Source organism: Trichechus manatus, unplaced genomic scaffold, assembly GCF_000243295.1.
Source record: "Trichechus manatus latirostris isolate Lorelei unplaced genomic scaffold, TriManLat1.0 scaffold00179, whole genome shotgun sequence".
Taxonomy (NCBI): Eukaryota; Metazoa; Chordata; class Mammalia; order Sirenia; family Trichechidae; genus Trichechus; species Trichechus manatus.
The window spans coordinates 1,871,448-1,893,683 of record NW_004444115.1 but is presented as its reverse complement, the minus strand read 5'-3'; the positions used below and the strand labels follow the sequence as shown (position 1 = coordinate 1,893,683).

The following is a 22,236-nucleotide window of genomic DNA, read 5'->3' as shown; positions in this document are numbered from 1 at the left end:
GAGATGTAATCCATACTGAAGGCTGTAGTTTTTGATCTTCATCGGTAAGTGCTTCATGTCCTCTTCAGTTTCAGTAAACAAGGTTGTGTCATCTGCTTATCACAGATTGTTAATGAGTCTTTCTCCAATTCTGATGCTGTGTTCTTCATACAGTCTGACTTTTTGATTATTTGCTCAACATACAGATTGAGTAAGTATGTTGAAAGCATACAGCCCTGACACACGCCTTTTCCAGTTTTAAACCACTCAGTATCCCCTTGTTCTGTTCAAACAACTGCCTCTTGGTCTGTGTACAGATGAGTACAATTAAGTGTTCTGGAATTCCCATTCTTCGCAATGTTATCCATAATTTATTAATATCTACACAGTCAAATGCATTTGCATAGTCAGTAAAACACAGATAAACATCTTTCTGGTATTCTCTGCTTTAGGCCAGGATGCGTCTGACATCAGCAGTGATATCCCTTGTTCCACATCATCTTCTGAATTTGGCTTGAATTTCTAGCAGTTCCCTGTCAGTGCAGTGCTGCAACAATTTTTTAATTATTTTCAGCAAAATTTTACTTGCATATGATATTGCTTGATAAGTTCATCATTCTGTTGGATCACCTTTCTTTTGAATGGGCACAGATATGGATCTCTTCCAGCCAGTTGGCCAAGTAGCTGTCTTCCCAGTTTCTTGGCATAGATGAGTGAGCACTTCCAGCATTGCATCCATTTGTTGCAACATCTCAGTTCGTATTCCATCAATTCCTGGAGACTTGTTTTTCTCCATTGCCTTCAGTGCAGCTTGAACGTGTTCCTTGAGTGCTGTTGGTTCTTGATCATATGCTATCTCCTGAAATGGCTGAACGTCGACCGGTTCTTTTTGGTACGTTGACTCTGTATATTCCTTCCATCTTCTTTTGATGCTTCCTGCATCATTCAGTATTTTGCTGATAAAAAAACCGTTGCTGTCTAGTCAGTTTTGACTCATAGTGGCCCTGTAATCAGAATCGACAGCAGCTTTTTTTTTTTTTTGCCCGTAGAATCCATTCAGTATTGCAACTCAAGGCTTGAATTTTTTCTTGAGTTCTTTCAGCTTGAGAAATGCTGAGCGTGTTCTTCCCTTTTGGTTTTCTAACTCCAGGTGTTTGCACATTTTGTTATTTACTTTACTTTGTCTTCTTGAGCTGCTCTTTTAAATCTTCTGTTCAACTGTTTTACTTCATCATTTCTTCCTTTCAGTTTGGATGCTCTGCATTCAAGAGCAAGTTTCAGAGTCTCTTCTGGCATCTATTTTGGTCTTTTCTTTCTTTCCTGTCTTTTTAATGACCTTTTGCTTTCTTTATGTACCATATAATTGTCCAATTCAGAATGGCCAATACCAGTGCATTTCAGGTCACTAATGCCTAGCATATCGATCTTTATGCTTTCCATTTAATTTTTGATGACTTCCAGTTTTCCTAGGTTCATATTTCATACTTCCAGGTTCTGATTATTAATGGATGTTTGCAGCTATTTCTTCTCATTTTGAGTCATGCCACCTCAGCAAATGAAGAGCCCGGAAGCTTGACTGCATCCGTGCATATCATTAAAGTTGACTCTACTTTGAGGAAGCAGCTCTTCCCCAGTTGTATTTCTAGTACCTTCCAACCTCAGGGGCTCATCTTCTGGCACTGTGTCAGACAATGCTCTGCTGCTATTTATAAGGTTTTCACTGGCCAGTTCTTTTAGAAGCAGATCTCTAGGTCCTTCTTCCTAGTCTTTCTTAGTCTGGAAAGCTCCACTGAAACCTGTTTACCATGGACGACCCAGCTGGTATTGAAATACCGGTGGCATAGCTTCCAGCATCACAGCAACACGCGAGCTACCACAGTATTACAAACTGACAGATGAATGAATGGTGGTCAAGAAAACTTAGTATTCCAAAAAGATGCACTAGGGGTTTTTTTTGGGGGGGTTGGGGTGGTCATACTGCTAAGTATTCCCAGAAGTACTCAAACCCCAACCCAAGAAACACTGGTATCAGAGGGTTAGGAGAATGTGAAGAAGGGACATTTAAGGGGTAAGCCAAAGAACTGGTAGGGAAGTAACCTATTGGGTGCCGACTGAAATTTACTTAGAAATCCATATTGCATCAAAAACTTGATAGGTACAGTAGCATGTAAAGGAAGTAGTGAGAATGGGAAGCAACAAACTTTTGGCCAGAACAGAGAAAGCAAGTTTGAAAAACTAATATTGGAGATAAGAGTTTCTTAAATTGGACAGTCACATGTGTCATCTGTTACTGGGACCACTGGGCCCTAAGCAGTTGATGGAATCCTCAAGGTCACTGACCACATGACTGTTTGCATGGGTCATCATGCAGTGTGCTAAACATAAAAACATTAAATGCCTTCAGTCCTTTCCCTTTGGGTACTCACTATCTAAAAGGAACAACTTAACCCATATTTGGAGTCAGCTGACTTCCTAGAGACAATAGCTAAGTAATGACCAGCCACATGAAAATAACATTCCATCCCATTTGTTTCAGGGACATCCCAGTAACCTGCATCATATCATGACCACAAATGTACAGATGTCTATCATCCGCAGCAATGCTCCTGGACCCCCTCTTCACATAGGAGCTTCTCATTTACCTCGAGGTAAAGACTGCAGGTTCTGTTCAGACTCTTGAAATGGCATATACTCATTCGGTAGAAGGAATGTTAATACAGAATGTGCCTGAAGTCAGCCTATTGAAGTTCCAGGACTATAGAGAGAAATTCAGAGCAGTAAACAGTTTTAGCGTGGTCTAACATATGCTTGGAGCCCCAGTAGCATGGTGGTTAAGCATTTAGCTGCTAACCAAAACATTGGCAGTTTGAATCTACCAGCTGCTCCTTGGAAACCCTATGCGGCAATTCTACTCTGTCCTATCAGGTCACTATGAGTCGGAGTCCACTCGATGGCAGTGGGTTTTATTTTATTTTACTTTGTTTATTGTTGTAGTTTAAGTGAAAGTTTACATTTCAAGTTAGTTTCGCATAAAAAAAGTTATACATACAGTGTTATATGACCCTAATTGCTCTCCTATACTGTGACAGCACACTCTTCTTTTCCACTTGATTTCCCGTGTCCATTCAGCCAGCTTCTAACCCTCTCTGCCTTCTCATCTCACCTCCGGACAGAAGCTGCCCATCTAGTCTCATATATCAACTTGAGCTAAGAAGCGCATTCTTCACGAGTATCATTTTCTGTCCCACAGTCTGGTCCAATCTTTGTCTGAAGAGTTGGCCTTGGGAATGGTTTTAGTTCTGGGTTGACAGAGAGTCCAGGGGTCATGCTTTCCGGGGTTCCTCCAGTCTCAGTCAGACCATTAAGTCTGGTCTTTTTACTGGAATTTGAGTTCTGCACCCCACCTTTCTCCTGCTCCATCAGGGAATCTCTGTTGTGTTCCCTGTCAGGGCGGTCATTGGTGGTAGCCGGACACCATCTAGTTCTGGTCTCAAGATGATGCCGTCTCTGGTTTATGTGACCATTTCTTGTCTCTTGGGCTAATACTTTCCTTGTGTCTTTGGTGTTCTTCATTCTCCTTTACTCCAGGTGGCTGAGACCAATTGATGCATCTTAGACCAATTGATGCTTGCTAGCTTTTAAGACCCTAGACATAGATGGCAATGGGTTTTAATATATGCTTATTATAGTTTTAGTACAACATAGGTACGTGTATTGTGTGTCTGTGTAAATATAAAGCAGTATAAATTTTTAGCATGGTCACAATTTTGTCCCTGTATAAGACCACTATTATAAGAACTCAAGAAAAGGTTTAAACACAGAAGAAAACATTCTTCGATGGCTACGAGGATGGGGTGGGGTGGGAGGGAGAGGGGTATTCGCTAACTAGATAGTGGACGAGAATTATCTTAGGTGAAGGGAAGGACAACACACTCTACAGGGGAAGTCAGCACAACTGGACTAAACCAAAGGTAAGAAGTTTCCTGAATACAAACATTTCAAGGGACAGAGTAGCAGGGGCGGGGGCCTGGGGACCATGGTTTCAGGGGACATCTAGGTCAATTGACATAACAAAGTTTATTAAGAAAATGTTCTGCATCCCACTTTGGTGAGTGGCATCTGGGGTCTTAAAAGCTAGTGAGTGGCCATTTAAGAGGCATCAATTGGTCCCAACCCACCTGGAGCAAAGGAGAATGAAGAACACCAAAGACACAAGGAAAGTATTAGCCCAAGAGACAGAAAGGGCTACATAAACCAGAGACTCCATCAGCCTGAGACCAAAAGAACTAGATGGTGCCTGGCTACCACCAGTGACCACCTTGACAGGGAACACAACAGAGAGTCCCTGACAGAGCAGGTAAAAAGTAGGGTACAGAACTCAAGTTCTAGTAAAAAGACCAGACTTAATGGTCTGACTGAGACTGGAGGTACCCCAGAAGACATGGCCCCCAGACTCTTTGTTAGACCAAAACTAAAACCATTCCTGAGGTCAGTTCTTCAGACAAAGATTAGACTGGACTATGGGGCATAAAATGATACTTATGAAGATTGTGCTGCTTAGCTCAAGTAGATAAATGAGACCAAATGGGCAGCTCCTGTGCAGAGGCGAGATGAGAAGGCAGAGAGGATCAGGAGCTGGTTGAATGGACACAGGAAATCTGGGGAGGGAAGGAGGAGTGTGCTGTTACAGTACAGGGAGAGCAATTAGGGTCATGTAACAATGTATGTATAAGTTTTTGTATGAGAGACTAACTTGAATTATAAACTTTCACTTAAAGCACAACGATTAAAAAAAAATATAAAAAAGAAGACTAAAAAAGGGTTTTTTTTTTTTTTATCCCTTATACTGTGGAACTCCCCAAAGCTAGGGTAGTCTAAACATGGTCTTTGTTTTAAAAAGCCAAGTTTATTAATACAGAATGTTTTAAATGTTTAATGATAATGACCTCTCGATTTTTTTTTTTTAACTTGTGTACAATGAAAGTAATTTATACTAAAAGGTTGTAAGGTAGCAAATTTAATGAGATTTCTCAACTAATTGGCCAGTAGAAATTGTTACCTTCTGTTGGGAGTGTAAAAATCATTTTTAACAAAGTCAAGTTAAAGACAAAATTAGTTTTACTCTTTTTTCTAACTCAGTAGTTCTCTCAAAAATGTGATCCACAGACCTTTTAGGGGATCTGCAAGGTCAGAACTGTTTTTATAAAAATACGAAGGCGTTATTTGCCGTTTTCACCATGTTGACATTTGCACTAGAGGTGCAGAGGCGATTATGGTTAAAGGGAACTGTGGCTGTCTGGTGTTAAACCGCTGGCTCCTTAGCATGAATCAAGGCAGTGGCCCCTACCTGGACGAGTCACAGTGTCCTTCACTGCTACGTACTTGTAGTTTTGTAAAAACGAAAGCCAGTTTTAAGAATGTCCTTGAAAAAGCAGTACAAACTATTAATCTTATTAAGTCTCAACTCTTGTGTACGTCTTCTTAGTTTTCACATGATGAAATAGGAACTATGGATAAAGCACTCGTGCTGAATGTTGAAAGTTGATTAATGTCTCAAGAAGAAGCACTTGCGCAGATATTTGAGCTGTGAGCTATATTGGTCGTTTTTTCATGGAATACCATTTTTACTTGAAAGAATGACTGAGAGACAAACTATGGTTATTTAGACTTTGGAACTTGGCAGACATTTTCTCAAGAAAAAGCAAATGACAGTATTTATTGCCAATGATAAAATTCAAGTTTGCAAGTGAAAATCATTTTTGGAAAACTTGGCATTTTCCACTGTGACCTTAACAGCTTCCCAATACTTAAAGACTTTTCTAATGGAACTGGACTAGTACTATTAATGAATGTGACTTTTTTATATTGTGTATTGAAATGTGTCAACAATTGGATTATCTATCTGGATAATGCAGGGAATCAGTTATTTTCCAAATGACCAACAGTTTGAATGTCATTACATCATACATAGGGGAAAAATCCATTCAAAGTGCAAGACAGACTAGTGGATTTTAATGTAACAGAATATGAAAAGCTTATTGATATGGTTTTAGATTCCACATTGCCATCCACCTTTGATAAATTAGCAGTTGTTGAGTTTTGATGAATATCCACAATTAAATATTTCTATATGTTCCAACACCATGCTTGTAGGAGGTTATTTTTCTTCAAGTATGTTTTAACCAAAACAACATATCACAGCAGATTAAATGCAGAAGAGATATGAGAATCTAGCTGTCTTCTTTCAAGCCAGTCATTAAAGAGAGTTGCAAAAATGTAAAACAGTGTTAATCTTCTCTCTAAATATACTTTTTCATGTAGTCACTGTCACAAAAAAATTTTATAAATACCTAATGGATTTATAGGAGTTCGTGGGTGGCACAAACAATTAAGCACCTGGCTACTACCAGAAAGATTGGTGGCTCGAATCCACCTAGGGACGCCTCAGAAGAAAGACCTGGCGATCTGCTGCCATAAAATCAGCCGTTGAAAACCCTATGGAGTGCATCTGTACTCTGACGCACATGGGGTCACGATGAGACAGAACCTACTTGATGACAATTGTTTGGTTTGATATAATGGCGTCGTTGTTATTTTTAGATTAATAAATATTTTAAAGTTTTCTCAGTGTTTTTTTTTTTCTTTTAAAGCAGTGTCTTTATTGAGTTGTTCTAAGACGATTAACTTGCATTTCATAGAAACATCTTTCAGGGATCCATCATACTTCATTAGTTTATGTAATAAGTAGTCAAACTATATATACACAGTAACAAGTGCAAGTGGCAGTAACACATTTGGGCATAGTACAACTATTGATAACCACTCAACTCCACTGTTAGAAGTAGAAGTAGGAAGGCTCACAGAAACAAAAGCTCTTTGGGATCCTCAGTGATGTTTAAAAATGTGAAGGGATCCTATAGCTAAAATGTTTGAGGAGCACTGACTTAACTAGCTGAGTTTGAAAAATTATTATGACTATTTTCCTAGGAAATACAATTGGATCTACTTGAATCGTGAGCCCCTAAACCGTACTAACTAATGAAAATTTTTTTCAGGTGCAGCGGCTGCTGCGGTGATGTCCAGTTCTAAAGTAACCACGGTCCTGAGGCCGACTTCCCAGTTGCCAAATGCTGCTACGGCGCAACCAGCGGTGCAGCACATCATTCACCAACCGATCCAGGCACGTCTAGGTTGGGGGTCGTCAGCCAGCAAGTATTAAGTGCCTGCTCTGAGTTACTCACTCTGCTAGCCACGTGCACGCCTTGACCTTAAGTAACTTTCAGTCTAGTTACCAAGACATAGAGAAGGTTGAATAATATACAGCATCATGTAGGAATTTAGAAAAGAGTACGTGAAGGCTTTTTATTGGGATGAGCGTAGTAGTGAGGATTCAGAGGTATGAAGAGGAGGACGCTTTAAGGGAGGAAATAATATGAACAGTGATAAGAGCATGATAGCTGTAGCGTATTCAGATGATGTGTATTACAGCTGGCTAGAACTGAGGGGTTTTAATTTAGATAGGGGTTTATAAAGTTCTAAAAGTTTTTATTCACATTTTTGTATATGTATGTGTTTTTCTAGTAAGATGATTCGTGACTTTCAATTTACTTTCAAGGAAATCTATGGCCTGAGCACTACTGAAGTGTGTACTGCATTAGTGGTTGATAATGTGGTGTCTGTAAATCGGGGACTCTGTCATACAGAGTGTAGACTTGATTTTGTAGACAGCAGAGAACCACTGAAATTTTTGTGCGTAGTGATGTATGATCAAAGAAATAATCTCTGAAAGGTTAATTGAGCCGAATTACATAAGAGAAGTTAACGTCCACATGCCTTCAGGGGCCAGGCAGGTAATGTGTGTGAAACAGCTGAGTTTAAGACAATAAGGAATAGTCCTGATTAGGATACTGGTTAGTACATGTCCAGCCTAAAGATTGCAAATTAAAACAAAACGCCTTGCTGGCCAAGAAAACCTATTTGGAGGGTGATTAGGCCCCCAGGAGTATGGATGGTATGGTATACAAAGGATTGGAGAAAGAGGAGAACCAAGACAGGGAGGTGACTGGTGGAGAAGATACTGCAGTAACCCTTGTGTAAGATAAGCTGTCCACAGTGAGAGCAGCAGGTAAGCAGGCTGGAGTTGAAAAAATTGGGATAAGGAATGGGCAGACTTGTAATTTAACTGTAGACATGCAGGCTCAGGACTGAGTGAAGAATCACAAGAGCTCAGGTTATGTAAAGAGTGACAGTGGACATGTGGGTGAAGCCCGGGTAAACCTTGCTTGTCAGGTGAAGCTTTTACACACAGGTGCAGTTGTAATGGCATTGTAGCCATATGAAGACATCCAGAAAGTATCTGGGCACCATGACTCTTTTACTGCAGAGAGTTCTGTCACCTTTTGCAGAGGGCCCGAGAGCGAGCAGCTCTGTCTAGTAGCCGAATGGGCCTTCTGTGGAAGACACTTGATGGTGGTGGGTGGTGTGAAATGTCTGCTTCAGAACCAGCAGATCTGTGGAAACTGTAGAACTGAATAATTAGGTCCCAGTATGTGTGAATCGTATTGCCGTCAAGTGGATTCCGACTCACAGTGACACTATAGGATAGAGTAGAACATCCCCATAGGGTTTTCAAAGAGCGTCTGGTGAATCCGAACTGCCGACCTTTTGGTTAGCAGCCAAGCTCTTAAGCACTGTACCACCAGGGCTCCAGTATGTATGAATGGTAGGACATAATTTTGACTGATTTTTTGATAATTCTATTTCTTGGCCTTACAACAATGTATGTGAAAAGAGAATTCCTTCGTATCAGAGTGGTGAGAATTTACTTTCATTTGGCAAAAAATACATCTATTAGGAGGCCTGAGTTTCCAGTTATACTTCTAATGTTTAGTATATTTGTTATGCTTTTTGTTTTAAATGAAATATTTTTTCTCTTCTCTTGGTAGTCTCGTCCACCTGTGACCACCTCTAATACCATCCCTCCTGCTGTGGTAGCAACTGTCTCAGCCACCAGAGCTCAGTCTCCAGTCATTACTACAACAGCAGCACATGCCACTGATTCAGCACTTAGGTATAGTTGGGGGTCTGAACATTGAGCCATGATCCCATCCGCCATCTCTCCTCTTATCCCTCCTTCCCTTTTTTCTTTTCTTCCTTCACTCCCTTGTTTATTTAACTCAAATATTTATTGAGATTTTTTGAGTTTTTGTTTTTATGAGCCATGTGCTGCTCTAGATGTTGGGCATAAAGTAGTGAACAAATTCCTGCCTCCATAGAGTTAATATTTTTAGGGGCTGGAGCCACAGAGTAAACAAATATATTATTTGTTAGAGGGTAATAAGTGCTTTGCAGAGAAATTCAATAGGGTAAGGGGGATTTGTAGCAACAAGATTGGCTGTACAGAGGACTCACTATGTCATATAAAGTGGTTAGAGAAGACTTTGTTAATAAGAATACATATAAGCAGAAAATGAAAAGATGGGATGAAGTAGGCTATCTGACTGTCTGAGAGAAGAGCAGTCTACACAATGGGAATAGTAAGTGCAAAGGCTGTGAGACAGGAATGTGCTTGCCATGTTTAAGGAGCAGCAAAGAAGCCCTTAGTAGGGGAGTGGCAGGAGATAAGTCCAGGAGGTAGCAAGGGCCCCGATGATGTTGGGCCTTATGAACCAGTGTAAAGATTTGGGCTTTGCTGGGAATGCGATGGGAAACCTTAGAAGAGTTTTGAGCAGAGGAGTACCATAATCTGAAGTTTTAGGAGGATCAGCCTGGCTGCTGTGAAGAGAGTGGACTGTGGAGAGGCAAAGTTGGAATCACAGAGATCATTTAGAAGGCTATGGCAGTAATCTAGCAGAGATGATGTTGGAGGTGGAAAGACATGGTTAGATTGTGGATATATTTTGAAGACAGAGTCAAGAGGATTTCTGAGGAATTCATAAGGGTGTGAGAAATTCCTGCCAGGGCATGATGCTGGATATTTGGCCGGTGCAGCTAGGAGTGTGGAGAACAGTGGGAGGAATAGATTTTGGGGAGAAATTCCAGACTTTGGTTTTGGACATTTTAAGGTTGTGATGACTTCTGAGCATCCAAGTTGGAGATGTTGATACAGATTGATATATGAGTTGGAGCCCAGGAAAGAGGTTTGGAAGAGGTTTATGAGAGAAAAATGGCCCCACTTGAGAGGGCTATATCAGGGAAGCAGTATTTTCGGGGGAGAGCTAAGATTCATTAGGGCAAGAAAGTAAGGTAAAGGATACGTTCAGAGGAGAGGTTAAGCATATAGGGGATTTCGCTAATAAATGGATCTAAGTGAACGGGTTGGGGTTTTGAGAAGGGAAGATAGTGCAATTTACAGAGTCATGTAGAAATAAAGTCTGGTTGATGACAGATGATCTCAGAGACTTCTTATTTGAGTGATGCATGATCTCCAAGCCATATTACAGTGGTGAGGCTGTAAGGTTGGAGAGGGTAGTAGGATGTGGGTCTTACCCGGAGCACATAGTTCTGGTGGTCTTTCTTGATTCTTGCCATTGGATATGTGGATGCCAGAGAGGGAGTCTTTGGCAGTATTGTAACAAGAAGTGATTCACTGATCAAAAGGAGGGATAGTAGGCATGGAGAATAGAGCTGTTAGAAGCTAGAGACTGTCCCTAGGACCTTGATTACATATTGGAAGAAGGGCAGGGTGGTGCGGGAGAGGGTGGAGTCTGAGTTGTTTCCTAGATTTCTTCCTTAGTTGACCAAGTAAATAAAAAGGAAAGGAAAAGGAGGTTTTAGAACAAAGGTCGAGTTTTGGGATATTGAGTTTAGCTGTGGAATAACCAAGTGGCTCTTGTCAATAGGCAGTTGAAACTCAGAAGAAGTGTCTGTGCTGGAGGTAATAGGTTTAGGGGAGTCATCGATATGTGGGTCACAGTTAAAGCTTTGCAGTATCTGAATCTATTCATGGGGAATGAATAAAATGAGAAGACGGCCTAGGACATAACTGTAAAGAAATGACATTTAAATGAAGAGTGCATAGGACTTTATCTGTAACTGTTAGCTCTAAAATTTACTAGCTTTGTGACATTAGGTAAGTTTCCTAACTTCTTCAGTCCTTAGTCCCCTCTTCAGTAGAATGGGGATACTCTGCTTTGTGAGGATTGAAGGTGTTGCCTGCAGTATAAAGAGGCACAGCTACCTAACATAAAATAGACTTGTTTTGTTATTCTTGCTCTTCATTTTAACCTTGTCTGAGCAAGAAAAAATACAGTTGTGTTTTTTTTGGATAGTATAATGAAATTTATTAGTGTAAGTGGGTGTACAATGAAAACTGTGGTTGAAGTTTTTCTTTAATCATGTAACCAAAGTGTCAATTTTTCCCAATGTAGAGTTTTTGTTTTTAATAAAAAAGTTATTAAATTTTGTCAGATGCATTTTCAGCACTCATACAACAAAATTTATTGAATACTTCCTATGTGCCAGGCACTGCTCTAGGCACTGGAAATAAACTAGTAAATTAAACAGACAGAAACCCTAATGATTTTTTTTTTTTTTAAAGTAGATCTGTAATTATGGTAAATTCCTAATATCTGTCTTTGAATTCTGGAGATAGAAAGTCTAAGTTGACTAATCTCTATAAAAGAAATAGAAAAAAATATTCAAAGCACTGTCTTTTAGAAAAGCACCAGGCCAGACAGTTCGATGGGAGAATTCTGTCACACTCTCAAAGACTAGATCTCCCCAATGATAATTAAATTGGTTCAAGGCATAGAAAAAGAAAGGAAGTGCCAAAAAAATTTAAGTGGGAAGTCTTACTCCTTCTGTTGAATAGATTCAATACTGTCTATCAGTTCTTTCACCTTTTTTTTCATTCATTTCAGATGAAATTTATTCTCTGTTCATTTTTTTAAGAAGGGTTTATGGGACTAACACTTTCCAAGATTTTACTTGCTCAAAATTGTCAGATTATCTTTATATGTAAGCCAATATAAATTTTTTTAATTTCTATACTCTTTCCATAAGGACTTAGTGGGTATTTCTCCCTGCCTTCTAGAGTTGAATGATACTGTAGAGAAATCTGAGGCCAGCGTATTTTTTTTCTTTAACCCTTTAAGAAGACCTTGATCTTTTTGCCTGGTTCTTTTTTTTTAAATAATTTTGTGTTTTCAGTGAAGGAGTACATAGCAGTTTAGATTCCCATTCGCTATTTTCTACACAAGTTGTTCAGTGACATTGATTAATTCTTCACAATGCATGAACGTTCTCATTATTTCCATTCTGGTTGTTCCGTTTCCATTAATCTAGTTTCGCTGCCCTCTTACATTCTCATCTTTGTTTTAAAGTAATCGTTGACTGGTTTAGGCTCATATAGGTGATTTTTTAAAGGAGCATAGTACTTACAGGTGATAATCATTATTTTTCGAGCCAATTTGTTGTTTAGCTACAAGGTGACCTCAGGTTAGTTTTGGTTCAAGCTATGAAGAGTATCCCCAGGCAGTAGTTTGGGGAGTCCTCTTGTCTCTACCACTCCAGGAGATCTGGTTTGTTGTGTTTTTTTCTTTTTTTTTTTAAGAAATTTGAGGTACTGTTCTGCATTTTTCTCTCCTTCTGTCGGGGTCCATCTGTTGTGGCCCTGATTAGAACAGTTGGTAGTGGTAGCCAGGCACCATCTGGTTCTTTTGGTCTCAGGGTAGATGAGGCCATGGTTCGTGTAGACTATTTGTCCTGTAGACCAGTTTTTTCTTTGAGTCTTTGGTTTCCTTCGTTCTCTTTTGCTCTGGACTAGTAGAGACCAATAGTTGTATCTCAGATGGCTGCTTACAGCTTTTAAGACCCCAGCCACTATTCACCAAACTAGGATGTAGAACATAACTTTATATATCACACCAATTGACTGAGATGTCCCACTAGACTATGGTCCTAATCCTTCAAACCCAGAAATCCAGTCCCATGAGTTATTTGGTTATGGCTAAGAAGTATCCGTAACTATGACCCCTATGTGCTTTATTATCTATATGAATGTATGTCTGTTAAGTCACATAGATGCATATACATATGCATACACCTATATATGTGCACATATGTACATACCTATACCTATACATATATATGCCTACATAGGTACAATTATACATGCACATATATTTTTTGGTTGTCTTTGCTATTGTTTCAAAATTGTATATGTCATACCAATTACCAACAGGTCCTTTTTTCTTGTGTACTTTTTAGTGACATCAGTAACCTTCGTCAAACTGTGTACACTTAACCCTCATTTGGTGTTACCTTTCCCGCCGCCGAAAAAGCAGGTGTCCACTATCCAGAGAGTGAATATCCCTCTCTCCCCCCATCCCTGGTAACTACTAATAAGCATTAGTTTCTGTATATTGACCTGTTCATGTCATTTCATAAAAGTGAGAACATACAATATTAGAGTTTTTTTTTTTAATTTGACTAGTGACAGCCCTTTCAAGCTGGCTTGAGGGTCCTTTTGATAACTTCTAGTAGTCTTTGGAGGGGCCCTTGTGGCACAAATGGTTAAGTGCTTGGCTGCTAACTGAAAGGTTGGCGGATCACTATGAGTTGAAATCAACTTGATGGCACCTAACAACATCAGTCTTTGAGCGCTTTCTTCTTTCTGGTACAAGATGTCTCCAGCTCGCTTACACTTTTCCTGCTTCCCTAGTCCTGAGGTCAGCTATTTCATCAAAGATCCCTTGATGTAGGACCCAAGGTCTGGGTGCTAGGGTACTATTGCTTTCAGACTTTCTCAGGACAGAGATAGTAAATAAGTATAGTAAAGCCAGTTATGTTCAGACTGACATTTCCAAATAAAATTTAGTATTACAAGTTTTTTCTGTCTTAGATTTTATTTTTGTGTCTTTTCTCTTACACTGAAAACCTTGTTTCCTTAAGATTAATATTAATATAACTACTTATTTATTTTCACCCTACAGTATGCAAAAAAAAGTTTTGAAGTAATAACACCAGTATCACTACTAACAGTAAGACTAACTGAGCAAAATTTGAGAACACTTGACAGTTCTCTTTATCCTCAGACTAGGTCCATTAAGGAGAGTAGGAATGTATTTGAAAGTCACTTGAAGTGATTCTTTTCTGTTAGAGTTGTGTAGTGATGTTTTATTTTTCCTAATTTATACTCACAAAGTGTACAATAAAGAATGTGATTCTCTGGTTGGCCTCACATCTACCAATGTCTCGTGGTCCTTTCCGTCTGTTTCCTAGAGTAATCTGTTAGTAGCTTTTCGGGTATCCTTCCAGTGTTGCTTTATTATAATTTAATATGTAGTTAGGATTATATCTTTATTTTTTTGAATTTTAGGATTTGCTTTTGTCCTTTGGATTTAACTTTTCTTGACATGTAAGCTTTTTACTTGGTTCAAAAGTCAAATCCGTATAACAAGGTGGACTAGTGAGTCTCCCTTCCAGCCCTGTGGCCTCCCGTATCGTTACCTGGTTTTTGTAAGTCACTACTTCTTTTATTCCCTGCTTTGCCCTCTCAGGGTTTCTTTTTGCAAAAATAAGTATAACACACACATAAACACATACACTTTCCTGGTTATCTTCTTTCTTATACAAAATGTAGCATATCTATCATATATACTATTTCATACCTTGCATTTTTCTATTAATAATATATTCTGGAGATGACTTCAAATCAATTCATAGAGATCTTACTTTTTTCCGGCTGCGTTGTACCGTGGTGTGTGAATATACTGATGGGCTTTTTGGCATATGTTGTTCCATGTTTGCGATGGTATGTCTTCATGGTAGATCCGTGGAGGTGAGAGTGCTTGGTCACAGAGTAAATGCCTCAGATTCTTCATCTAGTAATATTACCTACCTCAGTGTTCATTGTGAGGACTAACTATATTTAATATATATAAATCACTTAAAACATGTCTGGCATGTAATGTGCATTATTTAAATATTAATAATTGTTTATTAAAATACATGAAAACAATACAACTATATTCTTTGCTTTTGAAAATATATTTAAAAACTTAATATAAATATTCTTTTTAGGGTATATTTTTGCATGAGCTGGACCTCTTAAAATAGGAGCCCATTTAAGTTTGAATTGAGGAGCCCCTTTCTGTGATTTTGTAGGCATTCTTCTTGGTTATAAGGATCTTCAAATTGTTTTCATAACTAGGTTCATTTGCCCTAATGACATGTATACAGGTATGTCTCTTAATATTGTTCGTTGTAAATGCTAGCAGAGGAGCAGCTTCCATGGCAGTGTTCTCCATGAACTATTTCATCGACTATTTTAAAAACCTGTCTCCAATAAAGTGGCTCTCCTCAGTGAGGTCCACCAGGTTCCGCAGCTGCATCTGTGTCAAGGCCTGCAGCTTTCCTTTGAACTCTAATGATACGCCATTCATTCTCTTCCTGCAGGCAGAAAGCCATCCTCTAATCAGTTTGCAAACTTTTCTCACTGATACCCCACTAGGTCTGATTTAAAGCAATTTGGAAGATGATTTCTCAAAGGAGACCTGAAGTCCTAATCAAGTTGTCACCCTTATAGCTCAGCTTATCACAGTTTCTGTTTCCTAATTTACATTCACATGGTTCCAAAATATAAAAGTATTAGAAGGCGTATAATAAGGGGTACCAGTCTCCTCTGTCCCCCATCTGCCACTTTCCCATTTCCTCTCTCTGCCTTTCTATGGTATCTTAGCTTTTTGGGTATCCTTCCAGTGTTTCTTTATGCAAATACAATCAAATCCAAATGTAATTCTTTTACCATTTTATTCCAGAGATTGTTTATTCATATATTCTTTCCTTTGGTTTTGTTTTTTTGTTTGTTTTTCATATAACAACATATATTGGAAGCTTTCAGTTTTTAGTACGTGGAGAGTTAGTTCCCTGGTTCTTTTAGTGATCCGTCGTATGAGTGGTCGGGGTTGTTTCCAGTCTTCTACTATCATAAATAATGCTGTAGTGAATAACTTGTGTGCTTATGTCATCGCAGTCATGTGCAACAATACCTGTAGGGTAAAATTCCCAAAAGTGGTCAGAGGGTATATAATTTTGAAAGATATTAATTACCTTCCTTAGGCTTTACACCAATTTACACTCCCTCCAGAATGGTTAAAAGCGCCTGTTTCCTGCAACTTCAGCAACAGAGTATGCTGTCAGCTTTTTGGATTTTTGCCAGTCTGACAGGTGAACAATGATACCTCAGTGTATTTTAAATTTCATTTCTCTTCTTATGAGTGATGGTGAGCATCTTTTCTTTGTTAAGGGGCAACTTGTGCTTTCTTTTCAGTGAACTCGCTATTCATACCCTTTGCCCACTTTTTATTGGGCTCCTCTTTTTCTCATTGATTTCTAGAAGCTCTTGCGTATTAGGGAGATTACACTTTGATCTTTGGTAAACCTATTAAACACCTGTTGCCTTCAAGTCGATTTCAACTTATAGCAACCCTATAAGACAGAGTAGAACTGCCCCACAGGGTTTCCAAGGAGCGGCTGGTGAACTTAAACTGCAGACCTTTTGGTTAGCAGCCTATCTCTTCACCACTGTAGGAGTCACAAATCTTTTTCCCAATTAGACACTGGTCTTTTAATTTTACTTGTAGTGTGTTTTGGCATGCAGGAGGTTTGCTTGTTTGTTCACATAGTCAGATTTATTGATCTTCTGTCACTTTTGGATTTTGAGTCATAAAAAGATCTTCTCCATTCCAGGGTTCTAAAAGCAGTCTCCCGTCTTTTCTTCATGTACTTGTCCAGTTGCCTTTTAAATCTCTGATCGTTTTGATATTTAGCCTGATTTGCTGTGTGAGGCATAGATCCAATTTTATTTTTTCCGAATGGCTACCTAGTCTTTCCAACACCATTTTTTGAATAGTTCGTTCTCCCCGTCCCCTGATTTGAGATACCAGCTTTGTTATACTGTCAAGTTTTCATGCCATTGTTGCAGTTTCATCAGCTTGCTTTCAAGTCTGGATTCTCAGTTCTGTTCCGTGGGTCTATGTATCTGTTGTTGTACCAGCACCAGGCTCTTTTGACTATCGTGGGGGTATAATAGGTTCTAAAATCAGGTAGTGTGAGGCCTCCCACTTTCTTCTTCTTGAGTAATGCTTTACTTATCCAGGGCCTCTTCCCTTTCCATATAAAGTTGGTGATTTGTTTCTCCATGTCATTAAAAAATGCCGTTGGAATTTGGATCGGGATTGCATTGTATCTGTACATCTCTTTGGGTAGAATTGACATTGTCACAATGTTGAGTCTTCCTATCCATGAGCAAGGTATGCTTTTCCACTTATGCAGGTCTCTTTTGGTTTCTTGCAGTAGTGTCTTGTGGTTTTCATTGTATAGGTCTTTTACATCTCTGGTTAGATTTATTCCTAAGTATTTTATCTTGTTGGGGGCTATTGTGAATGATATTGATTTGATGATTTCCTCTTGGAAGTTCTCTTTGTTGGTGTAGAGGAATCCAACTGATTTTTGTATGTTTATCTTGTATCCTGATACTTTGCTGAAATCTTCTATTAGTTCCAGTAGTTTTCTTGTGTATTCTTTGGGGTTTTCTGCGTATAAGATCATATCATCTGCAAATAGAGATACTTTGACTTCTTCCCTCCAAATTTGGATGCCTTTATTTCTTTTTCTAGCCTAATTGCTCGGGCTAGGACCTCCAGTAGAATGTTGAATAGGAGTGGTGATAAAGGGCATGCTTGTCTGGTTCCCATTCTCAAGGGGAATGCTTTCAAACTCTCTCCATTTAGGATGATGTTGGCTGTTGGCTTTGCATAAATGCCCTTAATTATGTTGAGGAATTTCCCTTATGTTCCTATTTTGTTGAGAGTTTTTATCATGAATGGGTGTTGGACTTTGTCAAATGCTCCAAGACTGTAATCTTTACAGAAGCAGACTGCCACATCTTTCTCCCACGGAGCAGCTGGTGGGTTTGAACCGCTGACCTTTTGGTTAGCAGCTGAGCGCCTAACCACTGCATCACCAGGACTTCTTAGATCTGGTAAGGAATGATATAAAATCATGAGGGAGATCAGTGCTCCAAGAATCACAGGTTAAGATGCTGTTAATCAGGGTTGCCTATAATCTTCCCTCAGGAAATTTGTCAAAAATCCATAACATGAGAACCTTGTTGCATATCTTCCAGCTTGTCCACAGAATGAAGTATCCATTATAATGTTCATAGAAGATTGTTAAAGAGTGTTGATTAAGTCCATAAAAGATAATGAGAATGACAAAGGATTAATTTATTCAGTTCATGGTACATATTGATACTTTTTAAAATGATCCACAAGGCAGTTTCAGGAGACAGACTCCATGGGACATTTACTTCTTTAGAGTGATTAAAGACCAAGTATGGATGAACTGTGGACTGCACAACTGTGAGAAAATACAGCTTGTATGACTATGTTCTGACACAAGATATGAAATGACCTCAACTATGTTTGTAAACAAATTATTAACGGTAAAGTCTTTTCTACCTTTTCAGTCGGCCAACTTTGTCTATCCAGCATCCACCATCTGCAGCAATTAGTATTCAGCGTCCTGCCCAGTCGCGGGATGTAACAACAAGAATCACACTACCATCTCATCCAGCATTAGGGACGCCAAAACAGCAGCTTCATACCATGGCTCAGGTAAAAACAGACGTGAAGAACCATCTGCGTGCTTTGTGAGTAAGAGCTAGAATTGTGCATAACTTGCTAAGGACCTGGCAGTATTGAAGGTGGTACTTGCTTTTAAACTGGATTGAGTGGGAAATATTTGTGTTTGTAACTCTGTGTTGTGTGGTTTTCCCCCACAGAAAACGATCTTCAGTACTGGTACGCCTGTGGCTGCAGCAACAGTAGCACCTATTTTGGCAACCAACACCATTCCTTCAGCAACCACAGCTGGTAAGTTGGTAACCCTGCTCTTCCTATGAAGGAAAAAGGGGAGATGTGAATGGTGAGTTAATTTCTCATTTCTGGGTTTCTCTCAGAGAAAAAGAATAGGCTAGAAAAGTTCTCTTAACTTTTCCTGTGAGCTTTTCTCAGGGTTTTGAGAAATTGATGTGTGCAGAGGCTATTGAAGAATTTTCTTTTTCCTCCTGTTTTAGGATCTGTGTCACACACACAAGCTCCCACAAGTACCATTGTTACCATGACAATGCCGTCACATTCATCCCATGCTACTGCTGTGACCACCTCAAATATCCCCGTTGGTAAGTGTCTTGCAGCCTTCAGGTGGAAGCTTAAAAGAAAATTTTCAGCCCCTCTAACTAGGCCTTGATGTCGATGGCTGGTATTGATTTTTTTTAATGTTGATTTTCAAAGCAATGCTCATTTTGACTTTTAATATTAACTGCCCTACAGATTTTGCATTGACAGTAGGGTTAACAATCTTTGAGTACTTCTAGAAAGTGAACTTCGCTTACGTCTCTGAGTTTAACTTCCTCATTCATCAAACTTTGCCTCTTCTCTGCGTATGTACATTTTAAAGAAATAGGTTGACTTTCACTGATATAGACACAAACAACAGGAAAAGCAAGAAAAGAGGCAAAGATCTGGAGTGAGGATAATTTGTACGCATTGATAGATTTTTCAGGGAGAATCTCTGGGTGATGCAGCCGTGGGAAGAACACTAAACCTTCAGTTAGTTAACCCAGGTTCTCACTGAGTGCTACCCCAAGGTGGTTAGGACCATGCTATACTTTCTTCCCTTTAAAAAATATGTGTATACTTTGAATACTAAAAATCTTTGAAATGTTTCTGGCAGCCAAACTTTAGCCATCTAGAGCAAGAATTGGCAGGCTTTTTCTGTAAAAGGCCAAATAGTAAACATTTTAGGCTTTGCAGGCCACATGGGCGTATGTCGCTCACCTCAGCTGTGGTAGCACTAAAGCAGTCAGAGACTTTATGTAAACAAATGGGCATGGCTGTGTTCCAGAATGACTATTTATGGACACAGATTTGAATTTCATATAATTTTCAGGTGTTGTGAAGTAGTCTTCTTTTGATTTTTTTTTCTCCAGCCATTTAAAAATGTGACATCGTTCTTAGCTCAGGGGCCATACAGGCAGCAGGCTGGATCTGGCCCAGGGCCCGAGGTGCCAGCTGCTGTTCTGGGGCTGACACTCCCTGGCTTCTAGAGCAGAGCCGAGCCCCTGGCCTGTGAGACAGAATCTGGTTTCTAACCCACAAGCCACAGGTTTCAGCTTCTAGTGTCTGCCTTGGTTCTAGAATGATGTGCTGGTCATCTTCCTGTTTCTCCACTCCAACAGTGGGACATCGGCTGTCTTTCAACACAGGGCACTTTTAGAAGGAACACTGCTTTTTGTGAAGAGCATGCACTGACTTTTTTTTTTTTTTTTTTTTTTAATTTTTTTTTTGTTGTGCTTCAGATAAAGGTTTACAGAGCAAGCTAGTTTCTCATTAAACAATTAATACACATATTGTTTTGTGACATTGGTTGCCAACCCCACGCCATGTCAACACTGTCCCCTTCTCGACTTGGAGTTCCCCATTACCAGCTTTCCTGTCTTCTCCTGCCTTCTCATCCTTGCCCCTGGGCTGGTGTGCGCATTTAGTATTCAGTCTCTTTGTTCTATGGACCTGTCTAATCTTTGGCTGAAGGGTGAACCTCAGGAGTGACTTCATTACTGAGCTATAAAGGTGTCTGGGGATTTCTCCAGTCTCTGTCAGACCAGTCAGTCTGGGTTTTTGTGTGTGTGTGTGTGTATGTGTGTAAATTTTGTTCTACATTTTTTTCCAGTTCTGTCTAGGACCATCTATTGTGATCCCTGTCAGAGTAGTTGGTGGTGGTAGCTGGACACCATCTAGTTGTGCTGGACTCAGTCTGGTGGTGGCTGTGGTAGTTGTGATCCATTAGTTGTTTGGACTAATCTTTCCCTTGTGTCTTTGGTTTTCTTCTTTCTCCCTTGCTCCAGATGGGGTGAGACCAGTGGAGTATCTTAGATAGCCGCTCACAAGCTTTTAAGACCCCAGATGCTACTCACTGAAGTAGAATGTAGAACATTTTCTTTATAAACTATGTTATGCCGGTTGAGCTACATGTCCCCTGAGACCATGGTCCCCAACCCTCAGCCTGTTAATTTGGTCCCTCAGGGAGTATGGACGTGTCTCTGGAGCTTCCACGACCTTGCTTTGGACAAGTTGTGCTGCCTTCTCTGGTATTGTGTATTGTCTTACCCTTCACCAACACAGACACAGAAACGTGGCTTCCCTAGCTGCTGTAAAAGCGTCTGGGTGGTCCCTCCTTCCTTCCTAGCCATGTGAAACAAGCTGACCCTTCCCAGCCTTCTTAATACACTTTAAGATACTTTTCCCTGAATAATGGTAGGGCCCAGAAAATCCCTGTTCTTCCAGATAACTGGGACATCCAAGCCCTTAGGAGGCCTTTAGCAGAGAGAACACTGCTATGGGGTCTTTTGCACATTGCTGCTCGGCATTAGAGAGACCAGACCCCTGTCATGCCTGTCTGGATTTAATTTCACTTTTGTGGAAAGAAGTTTGGGGAGGTGTGTGTGCATTGGTTTATCATTAGTGCATTTTTGATGAAAAACATGATCAGTCATTCCATATTGTCATTTCAGACCATTTTCTGGTTACACCTCACAGTGACATTAGTCAGTTCTGTGATGACAGGGCCAAGCATCTCTGTGTTGTTGACATTGCATTCAGAGCCCCACGAGCATATCTGTAGCTCTAAAGAAAGTCGAGCCCATAAAGGGGGACAGCGTGCCATCTAGGGGCTACATGGCTTCCTCTTGAACCCTCATTGCAGAGGATTTTTTAAAGATTAGTTCTTGTTAATGTCACTGTATCTTCGTAAGATATCACACCAACTGACTGAAAGCACCAGGAGACACTAATATGTTCATTTATTGGGCTAAAACTATCAAATTTTTACCCGTCCTGGGTCACTGTGTTACTGTAGTCTGTACCTCCCTAGCTCATTTGTCTTTGAATTTAAACGATTTACTAAATTCCAAATATGAGTATCATTTCACAGAAGTGTCCAAACACATTTAACATCTGCCAGTTAATGTGATTTTTTTTTTCCTAAGTTCCAACAGCTTTGTGCTTTCGCTTGTTTTCCCCTTTTATAGTAACCCATATATTTCTTTGTCACGTAAAGAGGAACCTTGGTTGAGAAGGGAAACCTGATAGAACCCTACCTAGAACATTGATTTTCATGTTGGAATGTAGGAGGTGTATTAAAATCACCAAAGCAGCTTTTTCCAAGTTACACTTACTTTCTCTAGGTGAGATT

The 22,236-nt window shown here is 39.7% G+C and overlaps 1 protein-coding gene across 4 annotated transcripts in view; it reads left to right on the top strand.

Moving 5' to 3' along the window:
- Nucleotides 1-22,236, top strand: part of SAP130 (Sin3A associated protein 130) — a 92,882-nt gene that overhangs the window by 26,328 nt on the left and 44,318 nt on the right. For all 4 annotated transcript variants that reach the window (XM_023741365.1, XM_023741368.1, XM_023741366.1 and 1 more), the window contains exons 5-10: nucleotides 2,516-2,627; nucleotides 7,035-7,159; nucleotides 8,925-9,049; nucleotides 18,452-18,599; nucleotides 18,767-18,857; nucleotides 19,061-19,165. In XM_023741365.1, coding sequence (XP_023597133.1) covers nucleotides 2,516-2,627; nucleotides 7,035-7,159; nucleotides 8,925-9,049; nucleotides 18,452-18,599; nucleotides 18,767-18,857; nucleotides 19,061-19,165 — 706 coding nt within the window. The remainder of the gene's footprint in view (nucleotides 1-2,515; nucleotides 2,628-7,034; nucleotides 7,160-8,924; nucleotides 9,050-18,451; nucleotides 18,600-18,766; nucleotides 18,858-19,060; nucleotides 19,166-22,236) is intronic.